Source organism: Haplochromis burtoni, unplaced genomic scaffold, assembly GCF_018398535.1.
Source record: "Haplochromis burtoni strain Fernald_Lab_line unplaced genomic scaffold, NCSU_Asbu1 Contig_448, whole genome shotgun sequence".
Taxonomy (NCBI): domain Eukaryota; kingdom Metazoa; phylum Chordata; class Actinopteri; order Cichliformes; family Cichlidae; genus Haplochromis; species Haplochromis burtoni.
This window is the reverse complement of record NW_024582809.1, coordinates 428,067-446,024: the sequence shown is the minus strand read 5'-3', so window position 1 is coordinate 446,024 and position 17,958 is coordinate 428,067. Positions and strand designations below refer to the sequence as shown.

The following is a 17,958-nucleotide window of genomic DNA, read 5'->3' as shown; positions in this document are numbered from 1 at the left end:
TTAACGATAAAAACGATAACAAAATGACGCTGAAAACCGATAAAAACCCTGAAAACCATACATTTCACACCTGAGCCTCAACTCTCGCGGCCCGCTACCAAACGATTCACGGACCGGTACCGTTTCGAGGCCTGGGGGTTGGGGACCGCTGCAGTTAAGGACATCCTAGACAGCTGATTCTCTTCATTTGGACGGAGTGTTTTCAGTAGGAGAAATGTGTCGTCACTCATCCAAGTTTTTTCTTCAGTCTTTTTCTGTTTAATGATGATCTTCTTCGCTTGCACTTGAGATTATTTTTGGATTCATATTTAAAATTGCAATGAAAAGCTATAAAATAAAAATTAATCACTTTGAATTGACTTCATGTCTGCTTCATTTCTGATGAAACAACAAGGGAGCACCTGGCCATGAACTGCTTGTGAGTCAATTGTCCCATTAATTTTTAACCTCTGAAATTGTAAAACCTCTCAAATTAAAGCTGAAAGTCTGCACGTCAATCGCATATTGATTGATTTACAATCCACAGTGGTGGTGTACACTAAAACTATAAAAAGAGCATCTTTTTCCAATAAATTATGGACCTCACTGACACAGTATGTAACATCATTATAAACAACAAAGACAACAACACACAGGTGGTTATGTGAACATTCAGAAGAGAAATCATGACAAAATTCTAAGAACTTGATCATGTGTTTTTATTAAATAAAGAATAAGTTACAATAATAAGACATAATGTAAAAATAACTCCATACAAGACAGGAAATCATACATCGGTGTGTCACAGCAACTTTGTGAGAAGTTGTTAAATAAATGTACATTGCGAGTTTTCACTGAGTGACAGGGCTGGGTGATATGTGTGTGCGTGGGGGCCATCAGCTTAGTTTGGGGGTAAGACAGCAGCGCTTTACCTTATGATATATCAATTAAATTTACACATCACACATTCAGAAACACAGTAACTGTTAGTGGATGTGAAGTTGCAGGAATGAGTGAACCGACTGGCTGTAATCAAACAGGCAATATTAACACAAGCATGCACACAAACACAGGAACAATGGTTCATTAACACTGTTTCAGATTTCTGCTCGAAAACCTCTGACTGCACTAAAATCACGGACAACTGCTACCATACTGTTGCACACACTTGATTTCAAAATCATACAAATACATATGATTGATTAAAAAGGCTGAATGGATTTAAAAAAAGATTGAGATATGTTAAAAGATTTGTAGTTTGTGTTCTAATGCAGACAGCCTGTGGCAGAATATCATATTTAGTTCCTGAAGAAAACCTGGTAAACCCCTTGGCAATGTTATAATATTATGAAAAGGGTGATATTATCAAAGTTTTTTGTAAACCCAATGTCTTTGCTGCTGACAGCAGAAGAGTAAACTTCATCAGAACTGGATGTGACATATTTGAGAAAAAAATCTCAGCAGTCAGAACATCTGGGGCAGATGGAGCTGCTCCGTTAAACTTCTTTAATGTGGCAGCATGCTGCCACCAAGTGGTGCACAGCAGGAATTGAATATTAATACAAATATATCAAAAATATTTCAATTCTCCTGCTCTCCTGTGTGCAAAAAAAGATGCGATGACCAAACCAGTGATGGGATTTCTTTCGGGTTTAATATAATATTTTATTGAATGGCTACTTGCCATGAATGGTAATGATAAAGAAAAAAACAACAACCAAAAATATTTAAACAAAACAACGTTTGCACTGATAGTAGTGGCTCTCAAAGACCAAAAACAAGTCATTCCAGCTGGGAAAGCTTGTATATGCAATTTGTTATAATTCCTGCATCTATTGCCTGTCAACTATTTAAACAGGAAACATCTAACAAAAATCAGTCTGAACCTTGATAAAATATGCATGGTGGAACTCCAAGAGCACAGCTCATTGCTGCAAGTGAACACAGATGCAGTTTCCTGTATGAGCACTGTGCTGAAACAAAACACGGTGAGCTGCATCTGCATGAACAGCTAAATTTGTGTTTGTTACCGTGAATCACTGAATCGGCAGCGAGCAGTTACTCACCATGTGGACTCCTTATAAACTGCATTTTACATGTGACTAATGCTGCAACTCTCAAAAGAAAGTTCATTATTTTCCTTCGTGGACTCGGTTATTAAAGAAGGCAGCACAGCTTGTAATGTTCGTTAAACCCTCTTGACAGTAAAGCCGCTGGGATTCTTCCTTTAAATGAACAGCTGCTGCTCAGAATTTAAAATCGGCAATTTCAACAGAGCCAGCCGCAGAGCCGGCTAATGCACCGTTGCTAAACAGGAATTATGATTTTAATATTTAGAGCAAATCACTTTGTTTGTCTAAACTCGGCTGTCAGTTGCTACACAACACACAGGCTTAAAAATCAGCCTCCCGTACACGAGAGACACGAGCACTTTCCATGTACACTCTGAACAATGAGAAAAGGCGCTGGCAGTGGAAAAAACGTTACCGGCACTAAGTCTCTTTTACATTATGTCTTTCCTCCAAAGACTCACTGGGATGAATGGAAAATGGTAACAGAGGGGTTTGATATGCTTGGTGGGGAAGAATATGAAGAAACGGATGGGTGGAGTTTGGGGATTAAATGACACCAATTCTTAACACATTAATTTTCTTTTCCACGCATGCAGCAATGCTGTGGTGATAAGGATTATAGTATTTTGTAGATTCATCTATTGGACTCATTGTTTTCACTCTCTCTCTGACTACAGGTTGCTCTCCTGGGTATCAGCGGACGATATGGGGTGCAGACCTCCGTTCTCATTCAGTCTCTTGGCACGGTACGTTTCATAGTGAATGTTATGAGTGACTTCCTTCAGATCCTGCAGGTGAGACCTTCAAAAGATGAATGTAAATACAGAGAGTGGGCGAGTTATTAGTTAAGTACGTTCATTTGACAGAGGAAGGGATAAGAGTTACTGTGTTTTGAAATACAGTATTGTTGTTCTTGTGTTGTGGTATTAAAATGGTAAAAGCAAAAACAAGAAACAAACGTTTTCTCACAATCAAAGAAAATTGCATAGTCTTATATTCAAAAACCGCTTTGAAAACATTTCACATTTATTATAATAAAAATGCTTTAATTTTTTTTTAGAGAGGAAATAACTAATCGCTTTATCAAATAGTTGATCAGGACCCATCTTCATAAAACTATAATTAATTAATGTAATTTATTTTAAATGTGAATATTTGCTCTTTCTGTGATGTTAAACTATCCCAGGTTATCAGAACAAAAATCCACCCTACAAATTTTAACTGTTTTTCTGACATTTCAGAGACCAAATGGTCACTTAAATAAAATTTATACTCACTGGCCACGTTGTTAGGTACACCTGCTCAACTGCTTGTTAACACAAATATCTAATTAGCTAATCACATGGCAGCAACTCAATGCATCCAGGCACGTAGAAGTTCAAATTGAGGATCAGAAATCATAACTAGAGTTTACAGAGAGTAGTTTGAAAGCAAGAAAATATCCAGTGAGTGGAAATTCTCTTAGAGAAAAAGGTTTGTTGATGTCAGAGAACAGAGGAGAGTGGCCAGACTGCTTCAAGCTGGTAGGAATGAAACATTAACTCAATTAAATAATTGTTACAACCCAGGTATGCAGAAGAGCATCTCTTAATGCACAGCACACTGAATCTTGAAGCAGATGGGGTACAGCAGCAGAAGAGCACTCTAGGTGTCACTTCAGCAATGCTAGAAACAGGAAACTGATGCTGCAGTTTGCAGGGGCTTACAAAACAATGGAAAATTAAAAAATGTCATCTGGTCTGAAGAGGACTGATTTCTGCTGTGACATTCAGATGCTAGAGTCAGAATTTTGGCCTTAACATCCTGAAAGCATGGATACTCTGCCTTGTATCATCAGTTCAGTCAGGCGGTGTTGGGCAACCCAATACTAGCACTGTGTACCTAATAAAGTGACCAGTTACTGGCGATCAGTACATTTGTGTTACTGTTAAAATGCTGAGAAAGTTTACTAATAGAGAAAAGTGATTTTTTTCTTTGTTTTATTTCATTTCTTTATTCCACTTTTTTTGCATTATTATTTAAAAAGATGCTTTAAAAGAAAGTTTTACCTGATCAGAAAATCTCTCAGCTGAGCAAACTCACAATGGTTTGGATTTTCAACTGCACAAAGCCGAAAAACAGAGACAGAAATCCATCAACATCAGTCCTGTGTAAAAAACCAAACAGAGAAACTCGTTCATGGAGAGCGTTTGACTCACCCTCCACAATTCCCCACGCTGTCTTCCTCCCCAGAACCCGTTTGCCGTTCACTTGATATTCTTTGTCACTCCCCACCACAGCAAAGGGCATCGCCTCCTGTGAACAGAGACATTTGAACATGGTTCAGTGTACCGAAGAGAGCTATGCGAGGTTTATGAGATGAAACAAATGCACCACATGCCCAAGTGCCCTGGCATTCTGCTTAGAGGACTCGCTGCATGTTTGTGAAAGAGGCTGGGTTAAACCTGAGTATCAAAGATTCATTCTAATGCCAAGGAAGAAAATCGCTCCACAAATATCGCGTGAGACAAAAAAGTGACTTACTCTGATTTTATCGTTGTCACTCTTGTCTTCCATGTCATCATCAAACTCTTTTTGTGGGTAAAATTCAATCCCGCTCATCTCCAGCTCCTTCCTGACCTGGAGTGCAGACAAAAGCAAGGAAAAATGAATAAAAAAAAAACATTAGTCACAACGGTACCCAACACTGCACAAAGGACCAAAAGTCTTTTTTAATTAATTCATTCAGTTTTTCTCTACTGGGAAACAGCTAGGACAGACTTTTACCAGCCCCTTGTGTATTTTTACTGGCCTACAACCAGGAAAATGATTTCATACATTGCTAGCTTAATTTATAAACCTACCATAGATTAATAATCTATTAGTAGATTTATATTTAATATTATAAATCTATGTCAGAAATGTAATTAGTAACTGAAACTTTAAAATAAATGTAGTGGAGTAAACACCGAATCCTGGGGTGGATGACTACTATCAGCAAAGCATACAAGAAATCTGGGAAATTGAATTGAATTGAATTTCTTAGCAAATTAAACTAATAGTTTATCTGCACACAGATGTTCTTTTAGCTCCTTCTTAATTCTGTTGCGTTGGATGGACAGGAACAGGTAAAAATACTGCATTTCTTCACATTTAAAACTATCTGAACAATCGGTTTGATGATTGATGATTGTTGGTATTTTCAGGTGTATGACTTGACAGGTAAATCACTGTCTCTGGGCCAAATTGCTAGTGGCTGGCAAACAGTTCGCCCAACATACTGTGTTTACTGGCCTTGGGATCATTGAATAAGACTTAAAAATTAGTGCCTGAGACCATGAAGTAATCAGAAAAAAGTTCACTGAAGGTCACTGAGGTTCTGGATGAGAAGTCAAATCACTGAGAAAACTTTTTAGCTGTAGAGTTTAGTAACTTGGATCCACTGCTGGTATAAAATGTTTATTACAGCAGCTTTGCACACTCATCAGTAAATATCTATGAAGAAAGACATTTTGAAGTCAGATTATTGGTGAAACTCACCCTCTGCTTGAACTCCTGTCTCTCCTCAATGGTCAGTGTATCTGCTTTGGCAATGATGGGAATAATGTTGACCGAGTGACTCAGGCGCTTCATGAACTCAGTATCTAGCTGTCGAAGACTGAAGCAGAAGGACAAATAATTACAGTGAGTCATGAGGGCAGATATAGGAGATGTGGAAGCTCATAAACACTGAATAAAAGGAGGCGTCTGGAATTCATTTGTCATTTCTCATACGTCTCATTACCTTTCCTTGGCCTTGCAGCGATTACAAAAGACTTACAGTGAGAATCTTTTTTTTTTCAAGTGGGCTTATCATTGAACAAAGGTTGTGTCCCAGCTCTTGTTTGCCTGCACATAAGACATCCTGTCGGTCTCAATTACCCTGGCTAAGAAAGATGAGATACGCTGGCAGTAATACACAAAAGACTGTATCCACTTATTCATTAGAAAGCAATTTCACACTTGTCAGCAGGAGCTAATTGTGAAAAGGAGAGAGAGGTGTGTGCTGTCTGCAATATAAAGTAGCACACTCAATTTAAGGCTTTGATAAAGTGAAATTAAATGTTTTTTGAATAAAGAGACATTAACACTGTGAGCTTTGTGCGTGTGTGTCTCACCAGCATACAGTGTGTGAATGTGTGTGTGAATGGGTGAATGGGTGAATGTGTAAAGCACTTTGGGGTCCTTAAGGACCAAGTAAAGCGCTATACAAATACAGGCCATTTACAGATTACTTAAAAAACCCACATCCCTTAAAGAATCAGATACTTAAAGATGGTCTGATTGATTTACTTCCATACAGCCAAAGCTTAACTTACGAGTGTCCGGTTGGGGAGATAAAATAGAGACAGCAGTGCACCCTGGTGTCCGGGATTCGCTTCTTTCTGGTGATATTGACCTCCTCCTTCAGGAACTTCTCATACTGCTCATTGATGTATTTGGAGATGGGCTCCCAGCTGTGGATACAACAGAAGCAAAACATCACCGAGGCAGGAAAAAACATGTTTGAGGGAGCACTGATTCACTCCTAAACCTTGAATACAGTTTTTAAAGATGAAAGGTGGAGATTTGTCCTCGGTGATATAAGGCAGTTATTATGACATTTATGATGCTTTAACAGTGCCGGAGCTGGAAATCTCACCAGTTGTCGTTATTGATTTGGTCTCCGAAGCCCGGAGTGTCGACAACTGTCAGCTTCATCTTCACACCACCCTCTTCAATAACTAAAAAAAAACAACATGTTCACACAAAGAAATCAGCAAAATAAACAATAACAGCTTCAAGTCTTCTGGGAAGGTTTTGCAGAAGGTATAGGCCTGTGTTTATGGGAATATGTAACCATTCTTCCAGAAGCACATTTGTGAGGCAGTGCACTTGACATGCAAATCTTTCTCTTCTTTTTTGAACAATGGCCATAGATAAAAGTGATACAGTGAGTGATAAACATCATATTTAGAAGTCATTTTAAAACTTAATTATATAATAAACAAATTATTTGGAAAAATAAGGTACATGATTTTCACCTTGAAATTTTCCAGATTATGTACCAAGTAGTGGAACTAAACCTCAGAGATTTAGGATGCTCTACTATAAAAATAAAAAATCTACAAGTGGCTACAAGAAATTCGTTTGTCCAGGATCAATCAATCTATCGCCTGAAGCCAGAGTCAAAACCGACCCAAAAACTCCACATACAGAGGCCCAAGCCAATCAGTGAGATGATTTCACTAACCACTATGCTGCCCATAATTTAAAATCTCACAGAGCTGCAAAATTTCATCACAGGATTTGCAGGTATGGTAGTGCATGCACCTCCATGAAATGCCTGCCAGGAAATAGCTTCTGCTTTTCAAAGAGAGCATCAGAGAAAACTGACTGTTTACCAGTGGCAATAAAGGCAAAGACCAGTTCTTTTAGATAAACAAGACAGTGGCGAAAGCAGTTTAGGAGATGTCCGTGGTCTGGGCAGCGTCTGCATCATTTCAAAGTGTTCTTCAGGATGTGACGCAGTCTGTGCAACTACCAATTCCTGCACAGCCAACATCCTCTAACATCCAATAACTGAAGGAATTTCACATAGAAAGTCGCAGAAAGCTGATCCCAGAGTCTCTTGGGCAATTACACACCTACAAGAAGTTATTTATGCTGAAGGGGGCAAAGGTAGTGTCTAAACCAAGGATGTACTTACCTTTACCACAGAAGAAGAACACATTTAATGTTTTTATTTAAAAATAAATAAAAACTTGAATATTCAACATAATGACTGAATGTTCGTGTTTGCCATAATCACACAAACAGCAAATACAATATTAATAGCATGGCCAGAATTTTTTATGCTTCGTCTCCTGGCATAATAATATCAGGGTACTGTCATCCGCAGGCAATGGGAGCATGATCACGTAAACTGTAGCAGCCCACAGGCTTGACATGTCCCTACAGTTTCCTCGGGAGCTCATAAGTCGTCAAGGACGTGCAAATGGCAGCTAGGTCCCAGAAGGCATAATGAGCACAGGCTTGAATGCTACACAGTGAGCTGTCTGCCACAGTGAGGATTTGATACTAATAGTGGGGGAGGGGCACCAAAATACGACATTTTCAAATGTTATACAGAGTAGCTGTAAATAGCGATTCGTTTGGGCTGCACTGTGGATAATTTAAAACTTTATTCAAATCAAGCACACGGCTGACTGTCACTGCTTGCCCCTGTTACCTGAGTGGAAAGCTTCTCAGTTACACAGATGTTCTACAAGAACAGCTTTCTGATTCCTCATCCTGTAACTTTGAAAGTGAGCCACAAATTGAGCTATGTTTACATCTTTGCATAAGCTGTCAGGCTGATCTACGGTTGTTACCATGGAGACATAACTCTGAGCTCTGAGGTTATCTTGCATTTTACTCACAAATACTTTGGGCTTTAAATTGGGTCATGGTTGGTCCTAGCTTTGATCAGGCTCCACAAACTGAGTTCAGCGATGTGGTGCTTTGTGACTCCTGTGAAATATGACCGACTGCCCGCACTCTCAGAAACTTCACTGAGGTTAAATAAGACCCTTTTAAACCCCCAGTCAGTCAAACAACAGTGAAATGAAAGCACACGCAGCACGCCAGCAGATCTTAAAATGATAGTGAGCAACACCCTGCAATATGTTGGCCCTGTGAGGTCAAATGCACTGGAGCTTAAAAAAACACTGTTATCACTCATCTGCCTGCTATCCTGGGTGTTCAGCTGCTATGATCTATACTTTTCAACACATCCACTTTTCCAATGCTGTCAAAGTCAATACTGATATCATTGCTCTTTCCCAATCATCTTCTTGCTTGCCTTCAGCGAACCAATAAGCCTGCATTCTGCATACTTTAAATCTCGGCAACCCACTTCCTCACCATCTCAGAGCTCCATCCAAGCCTTCATCTTCATCCTCACCACCACCAGTGTCTGGACTCTGGATGCTGGCATTCTGCTGCTATGATGGGTCTAATTGCCAAATATTATAACTGATTCTGTATCTCAAAAAAATCATGTTTAATTCTTCCAAAGGATTTCTTCTTAATTAATCTGTGTATTGGAGAAACAATTACAGACAGAAAGACAGAATAAACTATAAGCAGCAGCAGACCAAACAAACCTGCCATACAATCTAAACGTTGGATAAGAAAATAACACAAAAAAGTTTTAATACAAAATTGAAGCTCCTTTTTAATCTGTCAAACTCCAAACAGTCCATCATAAACGAGATGTAAAAAAAGTGTAGAAATATCAGAAGCCTATTTTACTTGATGTTGTGTTATAAAACATGATGACCCAGCCTTAAAAGGTAAGCTCACAACTTCCCAAGTCTATCCTAAAACACTATAGCTATTTTGTTTTGCTGAAGTTATTCCACCACTATCACTGTACTTTCAAAGTAAACAGGGCGGCAGCAGAAATCTGCAGTCTTTAGTATAAGCAAAAACATATTCAAAGGATTATCTTAAGTGTGCATGAAACTCCAGCAGCCTGAGATTGACAAATCCAATGGATATCCACAAGGCAAAGTATTTTCTTTTTTGCAACAGAACACAAAATATCCAAACAAACAGTTTTAGTTTTCTTTTTTTAAGTTGGCTTGAACATCAAAGTCAACCACAAACAGGAGAGGAAGCATAAAATAACAATAAATATAAAACAGTTTGTTTTGTATATTCTTACTATTGTCTTTGTTGCAGAGGCTAAGCTAAAGGACAAACAAGCACAAACAGCAGTGACCACATTAGAGGTTCTTCCACATGCTTTTAACACTGCCTCCTGGTGACAGCATGCAGCAACAACATGTAGACATGTGTGCAAATCTCTGCATTGAACATCGACTACTCAAGTACCATGCCAGGATCATTCAGCACCACCTGACCTCTACACCTCTGCTGCCAATCAGCTACTATCAGATCTTTAGCCTTGGTTTTCCATCATATTTCTTGCTACATGTTCCTGTCAGCTTGTTTTTTTAACCTGTTAGCAGTCGGACGTATCGCCCACGGTACATTGGATGGTTTAGGGGACTAATTGGACTGCTAAGGGGTTTTAAATGTTATTATTATCTATTTATTTATTTTTGGATATTGTACCTTTAAAATAATAATGCATACTTTATTAATACCGTAGGGGATTGCTTAGTCCTCTGCACTTAACCCATTCATTCAGTGAAGCAGTACGCAACTACCAATCCAGCGCCCAGGGAGCAGTGTGTAGAGACCCTTGCTCAATAGTACCTCAGGGTAGCCGTTCAGTGGATTTGAACCCCCAAGCTTCCGATCATGGGGCGAATACTCTACCTACTGAGCAATCCCTGCCCTTGATTTTGTGCCTGTCTTTAATGAAAAACGTTTCTACATTGTAAACATTGCCTGGAAACCCACAGTGTGCCCAACTGTGCACTGGCACATGACAGCAGAAAACTGAGCAGAGATCTGTTTGCTGTTTTTCAGCCATCTCTGAACTGAATTTCAGCATCTGTTCATTTTTAGAGATTTCACCAACAGACAGCGATGAAAACCTAACCTTCTTTCGACTTTGTCTGTACAGCTACAAAACGCAAATAAGGTAGGTCTCAGCATTGATTTATTTATATAACACATAAGAGAGTTATTACAGAGCAGCTTGAAAAATTAATTCATGACAATTAAATTCCCAGCACACGGACAGTCGAAAACAACAAGTGATCAAAAGTGCCTGCAGGAGAGGCAGAAGTTGGCCCATCCTTCAGCTGCTTAGATTTCTTGGCAGCTTCCAGGGTGCACTGATGAACTATAAGTAGGCTATGCGGGACTTTTAAGAACATGGCCAAAGATTGTTCATTTTCTCTCTTTAATTAAGTGCTATATAAATGCCTGGCTCTAAAGAAAGAGCAGCCTCTCTGTCCTTGCACTCACCGTGAGACACTGCCTTGATCTCCACAGTTTTGGGGATCTTCTCATCACGAGCCCATCCTGCACTCCTCCTGCTCACTTGGGACTTGAATAAGGTGTTCACCAGGGTTGACTTTCCCAGACCACTGTGACCTGAAGTGAAAGGCAGAAGAATTAAGGTTGGAGCACCATAGAGGCAGAAAGTGTCCAGGCATAAAGCAAGTCTACTGTGACGTACCTACTACCATGATATTGAAGTCAAAACCCGTCTTCATGGTCTTCTTCCTCATCTGCTCAATGATGGTGTCGATACCAATGTATCCCAGCAGAGTGGATCCCCCGCTGGAGCTGTGGGAGCCACCATGACCATGACCGCCGCTGTGTGGTGCAGCGTGACTTCCAGCGTGACTTCCAGCGTGACTAACGCTGTGTCCTATGCCATGACCCACGCTGTGACTGCCACCATGGCTCGGACCATGACTTCCAATGGGAACTGGAATGGCGCTCGGTGGGGGAGCAGAGATGCCGCCTCCTCCGACACCCAGGCCCTGGGGTGGGAAGGGGCTAGAAGGAGAAGGAGCCCCCACGTTTGGGGGTTTGGCAGGGACAGCTGGTTTGGGTCTAACCTCTGGAGGAACGATGTCTGACATGTCTACAGAAAAGGAAGGAAGATGAAAATAAGTCACACTGAAAAAATGACGAGGAAGTAGGTCAGTGGATCAGCCGAGGCCTCTCCTCTAGTTACTCGTTCTACATTGAAGAAATGGGTTATTGCAGCAGGCTTCGATCACACAAACAACAGAAAAATCCTCACATTCATCTAGTCAGGCAAACACTGCTTTGTATAATTGGTGTAGTTGTATAATTTGCTTCCCAGATTTTGATGGTTATGATGAAAGGTGCTTGTAAAACAAACGTTTTATCTGTTTATTTTAAAAATATGAAGCTGGAGCTATACAAACATTATGAGGTGAGCAAAATCAGATGTTTACAATAAAGTTTTCCTTGAAGAGCGCCTACTGTGCTCATGTCCAACTCCATGCTGTTATTCTTAGACTCTACTAGAGTAGCTTTGCATGATTCACAGTTCAGAATAATGTTTCTTTACTTTAAAGTGAGTCTCAATTACCTCTTATTTCATTCACTGACTGAAATACTATTTTAGCCCTATTCTCTCCCATAAAGTCTTCTTCTCATTGGCTGCCCCTTGTAAACAAAAAGGGATTTCTGTTCTCATGTCTGAGAAGAGCATATTAGGAACATCTTCTGTTTTTGACATTATACTGAGGCATTGAAAAAGGACTGAAAAGGAGAATACGTTATGATCACAGTTTATGAACTCCTCCCCTTCCTCCTTCCTAAAAAAATCTGGTACTGACTGGAGCTGTGGTACTCAAGGCTAGCAGACACATGGAGTTTACGTATGAAAAATGTAATTAATGCATAACTGTCACTTTCAAATTTCATAACCATGTGAACTGTATTAATGAATGAATGAATGAACTAGCTGATTAAAATAAAAGTTAAGAGAAGTTGAAGAGACTTAAATGTGGCTAACATTTTTTTTCTTTGTCAGTTATGTAATAAAGTAAATATCTTTGAGTTTTCAATTAAACAAATCAAGACATCTGAAGGTCCCAACATGGACACAGATGTACATTTCAGGAGAGATCCAGTCCACTGCCTCATCCGACCCAAACCCCACACAACAAAAGCACAAAAGAAAGCTGATGACTGAGAAGAAAAACTGCTATAACATCATTTGTTTCTTTTTTACCAACAGATAGATGTTATGTCTGCGCTCATATTTCACACACATCCATATACAAAAAGAAAAGCTAAAGAATATGACAGAGATGGAAGGAAAAGGGAGAGGGAGGTCCAAGTCTGAAAGCAAAATAGCTCTGAGACACAGTATTTGAGTTTAGCAGCATAGTTTCTAGTTTAAAAATAAGATTCATCTTCGGATTAATGCTGCCTGTGCTTTTTGAGTTTGCTTCAAAGGTTGAGATAAACCTTATTCCTAAAAGTGTGCAGAATGTTTTGAACATAAGCAGAAATCTTGATGAAACACAGATCAGCTGTTAAAGTCCAGGGGTTAATAAATCAATTTATAAAAAGATGACTCATGCACAGTTTGAGCTTGAACATAACATATGAGACAGAACTGAATCAACTCGTTATGCTCACATCTAACCACAAGAGTCCACACGACCTTAAGCATTTAACTCAGCAGGTAGGAAATCAAATGAGAATAGCTGAGAATAATGACTGGAGAGTTAAGCTGTTATTATTTTATTAAGTTATCACATATTACACAGACAGTGTAAACAGTAAAATCCACTATTGGTGTACAGAAGTGCCTAACAGAACCTGAAATTAGGGCACTGTGAATAATTTAATTGATTCCTGGAAATCTAGCATTTATAATCGGGGAAGTTCTTGCACTAATGAGTAACAACTACCCCGAAAGACTGCAGAGGTGGGGCAGCATCTGACCTGACCTGAGTTACAAAAGCGCTGCTCTAACCTCCAGCCTTCATCACACCCAGGTTGCCCATCTATTATTTCTATCTGCTCAACACAGCAGAGTATGTCTCAGCCCTGATCACCCCCCAAGTGTAGAAATCAATGCCTGACTGAACAAACTCAGGTCTTCTTAATAAAGGTGTCCTCCAGTCAAAACAATGAAAAATCATTTACATTTCATTTTAATCCCCAAAACTGAACTAACTGTTCTTTTCTTTCACCTTTTCAATGTTTATACAGTGGAATTACAAATACCTGTGAAAGCAACTCTGATGTTGATTCGAAGATTATTTTCTTTTTTAAAATAAAAGAAATTATTATATTTTACAGTGTGATACTTAATAAACAGTTGATACTATAGGGGCAAAGATAATAGCCAGCATTCTTAATATTACGTTTTTTTTTTTCAATAAAACTACCAAATTTACAGCAATTCAGAACGCCTAAAAGTGTAGAAATCTAACATAAAACAGAAACATATATAGAAATGTCCCTGTCTAAAAAGGCTTTATTTATTAGTTAGCCTAGCAAACTTGCATTTAACCAAAAATCCATCCAACAATGGACACACTTTGCTTGACAAATATACCCCCTAATTCAGAGGAAGCTAAAGGCTCAGTCAAGAGTAAAAATAGGACGACAACCTCCTTGTATAAATTCCCAAAGCTTGAGCCTGTTGTACATTCACAACTACTTTTGATCTCAAGGTAAATGCACAGGTTGTCTAATACGAGGCAAACTTTCTGCAAACAGTCACAGTCTGACTTGAACTGACTGCAGTCACTCTTAAAGAGACTGTCAAAGGTTTGCTGTCTAATTGATAAATGCAGATACATTGCCAACATGTTATTATCGGTCTGAATGAGTTGATGTCAATTTGCACAACTCAAGGGGACTCGACTTAGCTGGCTGTCAGTCAGTTCTGGTTATTCCTATAGACCTGGAAGGTTGTTGAGCATAAATGTAATAGTTAAATGTGAATTCCTGCTGATTTAGACAACAGTTAAATGATGTATTATTGCAGATCGCAGATGTAACTGCCAACTTCACTCCATTCAATCCCAGACTGATCCCAAACTGATAGCAGACTGACTCTATCTGATATTGACAAAGTTTAACTTTGAGGGCATGATTGGCAATTTTTGTTATTGCAATGCTCAGCATAGATGTTAAAAATCGCAATGATACTGTATCGTGAGTTGAGTATTGTAATTATATCGTCTGGTGAGTCCCACCTCAAGTTTTAATCATTAAAAACGAATGAAAACGAAACTAAAATTTGCACTTTGGAAAAAAGCAAAACAGGAAACTAATTGGAAAAAACAGATATAATAATTCTGGCAGAGAACCACGGATGAAATTGCAATCAGCTGTCTTGTCTTTGGGTTGGCAGCAGAAACGTCAAACATGGGACACAAAAATCTCAAAAGCCTGGCCAGAAATGCAAAAAAAACCTCTGCGAGCAAGGCTTTGACACCAGTCGGGTCTAAGCAAGAAAAGATGTTTTTATGAGCTCAGCCTTTAAGTGAAGCAAGCAGTGCAGGCAGATGGTAACAGTAACAGGCAGCAGGCCGAGCCAAGATGTTGATGAGCTTAGTCCTTCAGGGTGTACAGCCTGCTGCCATGCTTTAAGTCACAGTCCTAGATACATGAGTCCTGATCATACATACAGGTCACTGAGGCAGAGGCTGTCACTTTGATTCATTCACTGGCCATGCAGCTCTGCCCCCTCCCTGCCTGCCCTCACAAGCCCACACTGCAATGCAATTATTTCGAGCTACACACTACAGCAAATGTAGGAAACTGAAGCGTACGATATCTGAGGATGCTCTGGCTACATGAAGGCTAAAACTCCCTTTTTTTAAATCCCTGTTTGAAAAAATAATAAAATGGCCAAGCTCATGAAAGTTAAGAGCAAACGTGCTTTAGCATATAACATGAATAAAAGCGTCCTTTTCTGCGTGTTTTAAGTGACTACCCAACGTTAGCTCTACCAAAGCCTGTCGCCCTCATTGTTTCTCTCACCAGTCACGCTGGATAATAACGTTAACGGCTAGCTGCTAGCGTGCACCCGCTAACGGTCGTCACACTCACCAGCTCCCGTTCAACTGACCAAACGAGCTCGTGGAGACAGCGGGCGACCTACAGGCGCTCTGAATTCGAGAAGCAGTAATATCTATCCACCACACTGATAACAATAACAGGAACGCTCATGTAAAGAGGAGTCCGGGTACCTCTCCTTCCCTCTGGCCGTGAGCCCCCTCCTTTTCCGTTACCAAGGCGACAAGAGGACAGGGAGTGGGGAGATGCAGCGCACATGCGCAATATGACTTTATCTCAAAGGGACATTTTTTTTTTTTTGGGTACAGTGTCTTCTGTCAGAGCTAGAGTATTTATAGCGAGCAATTTGAATTGTGTTATAATCAGTGTCAAGTCCAGACATGGGAGATGATCTTTAACAGTGTTGGTGGATAAAGAAGATGGATCCTTTACTAATAATGTTGTGAAAAAGTACTTGCCCAATTCCTGATTTATTTTTTCTCTCTCTCTCTTTTTTTTTTTCATATGTGCAACATTTGTCACACTTGCCTCTTAAATCGTGAATTATCTGTTTTTAATTCTGTGGCCTGATTACTGCCAGACCTGCTGAATTGAGAAATCACTTAAACAGAACCTGCCTGACAAAGTGATGTAGGCTAAAAGATCTCAAAAAGAAACACGCAATGCGACAGTCTACAGAAACAGATTTGAAACAAAGTCATTGACATCTATCGGTCTGGAAATGGTTACAGAGCCATTTCTAGGGCTTTGGGATTCCAGCAAATGATGGTGAGAGCCATTATCCACAAAAGGAGAAAACTTGGAACCTTCCCAGGAGTAACTGACCAACCAAAATTACTCCAAGAGTGCATTGGTGACTCAATTGGTGACCTAAACTGAGACAGTTTAGGTCAGTGTTCGCGCTTCAACAATAAGGGACTGGGGAAATATATGTATCCATGGGAGAGTTCCAAGGAGAAAAAGGTCGCACAGGCTCGTTTGACATTTATTAAAAAACAAACAAACACCCAAACATCTTGATGATCCCCAAGACTTTTGGCAAAATATTCTGTGGACTGTGGTCTTTTGGAAGGTCTGAGTTCCAACAACATGCCAACAGTCAAACATGGTGGTGATAGTGTGATGTTCTGGGTCTGCGTTGCTGCTTCACAACCTGGACAACTTGCAGTAATTAATGCAACCATGAATTCTGCTCTCTGTTTTTCTATATAGTCTTTACGATACTCATTTTTGGGTCACTTTAGGAAAAGTCATCAAATTTCAAGCTAAAAGAATGATATTGGATTTTTTTGATTTTTTTTGCTGCGGTCAACTATCAAAATGAGTCAAATTTGACCCTAAACAGTGTGTACGTGTTAATGTAGATGCAAAGCTTAACAAAAACATTACTGCTATGTGGGACATTATTACTGCTGCATTATCGTTCAAGCAGAAAGAGCTTATAGCTTTAATGGCTTTGCACTGGTACATAAACAGGCTCCTAAAGTTTGAAGTCTTATCTGCAAAGTAACAACTGCATGTCTGCTAAATGCACTGTTTAAAATGTAGAAAGAAGTGCAGTATAGAGAAGTTTTCCCCCAAATACATTTTGTCACAGCAGGAAAACTACAGTGCTGAATAATTAAACTAATGATGGCTGAATATGTAGACGTTGTCTGTATGTGCCGCGCTTCCTTTTCTGTGAAGAGACACACTATCAGCTGTGACATGCCGTGAACTAAAGCACTTCAAATTTAATGCAAATGTGCTCTGATGTATCCTGCCACCGGTGGAAGCTCAGTGTGTAATGATTAACAGCGAGTGTAACGGGGCTTTCTGAGCGGTGGAATCCCACGAGAGACCCTGAATCTGAGGGTCTTGTAAGACAGAAAATATATTAACAGATCTAACTGCAAGAAATCTACTAATGAAGACTCCAGATGAAGCTGTTAGTTTAAATTTTCTTTGCTCTGTCAAATACGTCCGGTAGTTTTCCCCTTGTTGGGCCTCAAAAGCTCTCATTTTAACTCATAGGCATACAACATCCAGGCAGTGCTGAGGTACTATGTGTGCTTTGTTTTTTAATCTCTACCCTGCTATGTTACGACATGATTTAAGTTTGACACATCTGTTAGTCTGTACTTCCCAGTGTTTGTGTGATATTGTGTTGTTATTACTCTTTAGGTGTTAGAGGAAGAAAAATACAGCTGCAGCACCGTACTCACACTTTATCTCCGAGCTGCTCTCCTTTCGTCCCGCCTTCCTTTCTGCATGTTTTCGGCGTGTTTTAGTGTAAAACTGCTTTGGCACGTCTTCCTGTGCTATTCACTTTGAAACAGTCTGCTAACCAACTTTGTCACATCTCTCCTCGCCACGTCTGTTACTCTACTGATAAGAAGCGCTGCCTTTAGTCCCTCTGCTATCCTCTTTAACCACC

General features: G+C 39.7%; 1 protein-coding gene across 3 annotated transcripts; it reads right to left on the bottom strand.

The window, feature by feature from the left end:
• Positions 1-677: 677 nt before the first annotated feature.
• On the bottom strand, positions 678-17,917 carry sept3 (septin 3). 3 transcript variants are annotated; one of them, XM_005945763.2, is made up of 10 exons: positions 17,747-17,917; positions 11,191-11,604; positions 10,977-11,105; positions 6,712-6,793; positions 6,389-6,526; positions 5,571-5,688; positions 4,575-4,670; positions 4,250-4,346; positions 4,100-4,151; positions 678-2,852 (listed from the first exon to the last, which is right to left on the bottom strand). In XM_005945763.2, exons 2-10 carry the CDS (start codon positions 11,600-11,602, stop codon positions 2,723-2,725), a joined length of 1,254 nt encoding a protein of 417 aa, XP_005945825.1. In that variant the 5' UTR covers positions 11,603-11,604; positions 17,747-17,917; the 3' UTR covers positions 678-2,722. The 3 variants fall into 3 exon arrangements, with proteins under 3 accessions (XP_005945825.1, XP_005945823.1, XP_005945824.1); XM_005945761.3 differs by lacking the exon at positions 17,747-17,917 and adding an exon at positions 15,716-15,818; XM_005945762.3 differs by lacking the exon at positions 17,747-17,917 and adding an exon at positions 15,576-15,784.
• Between the last annotated feature and the right edge of the window lie 41 nt (positions 17,918-17,958).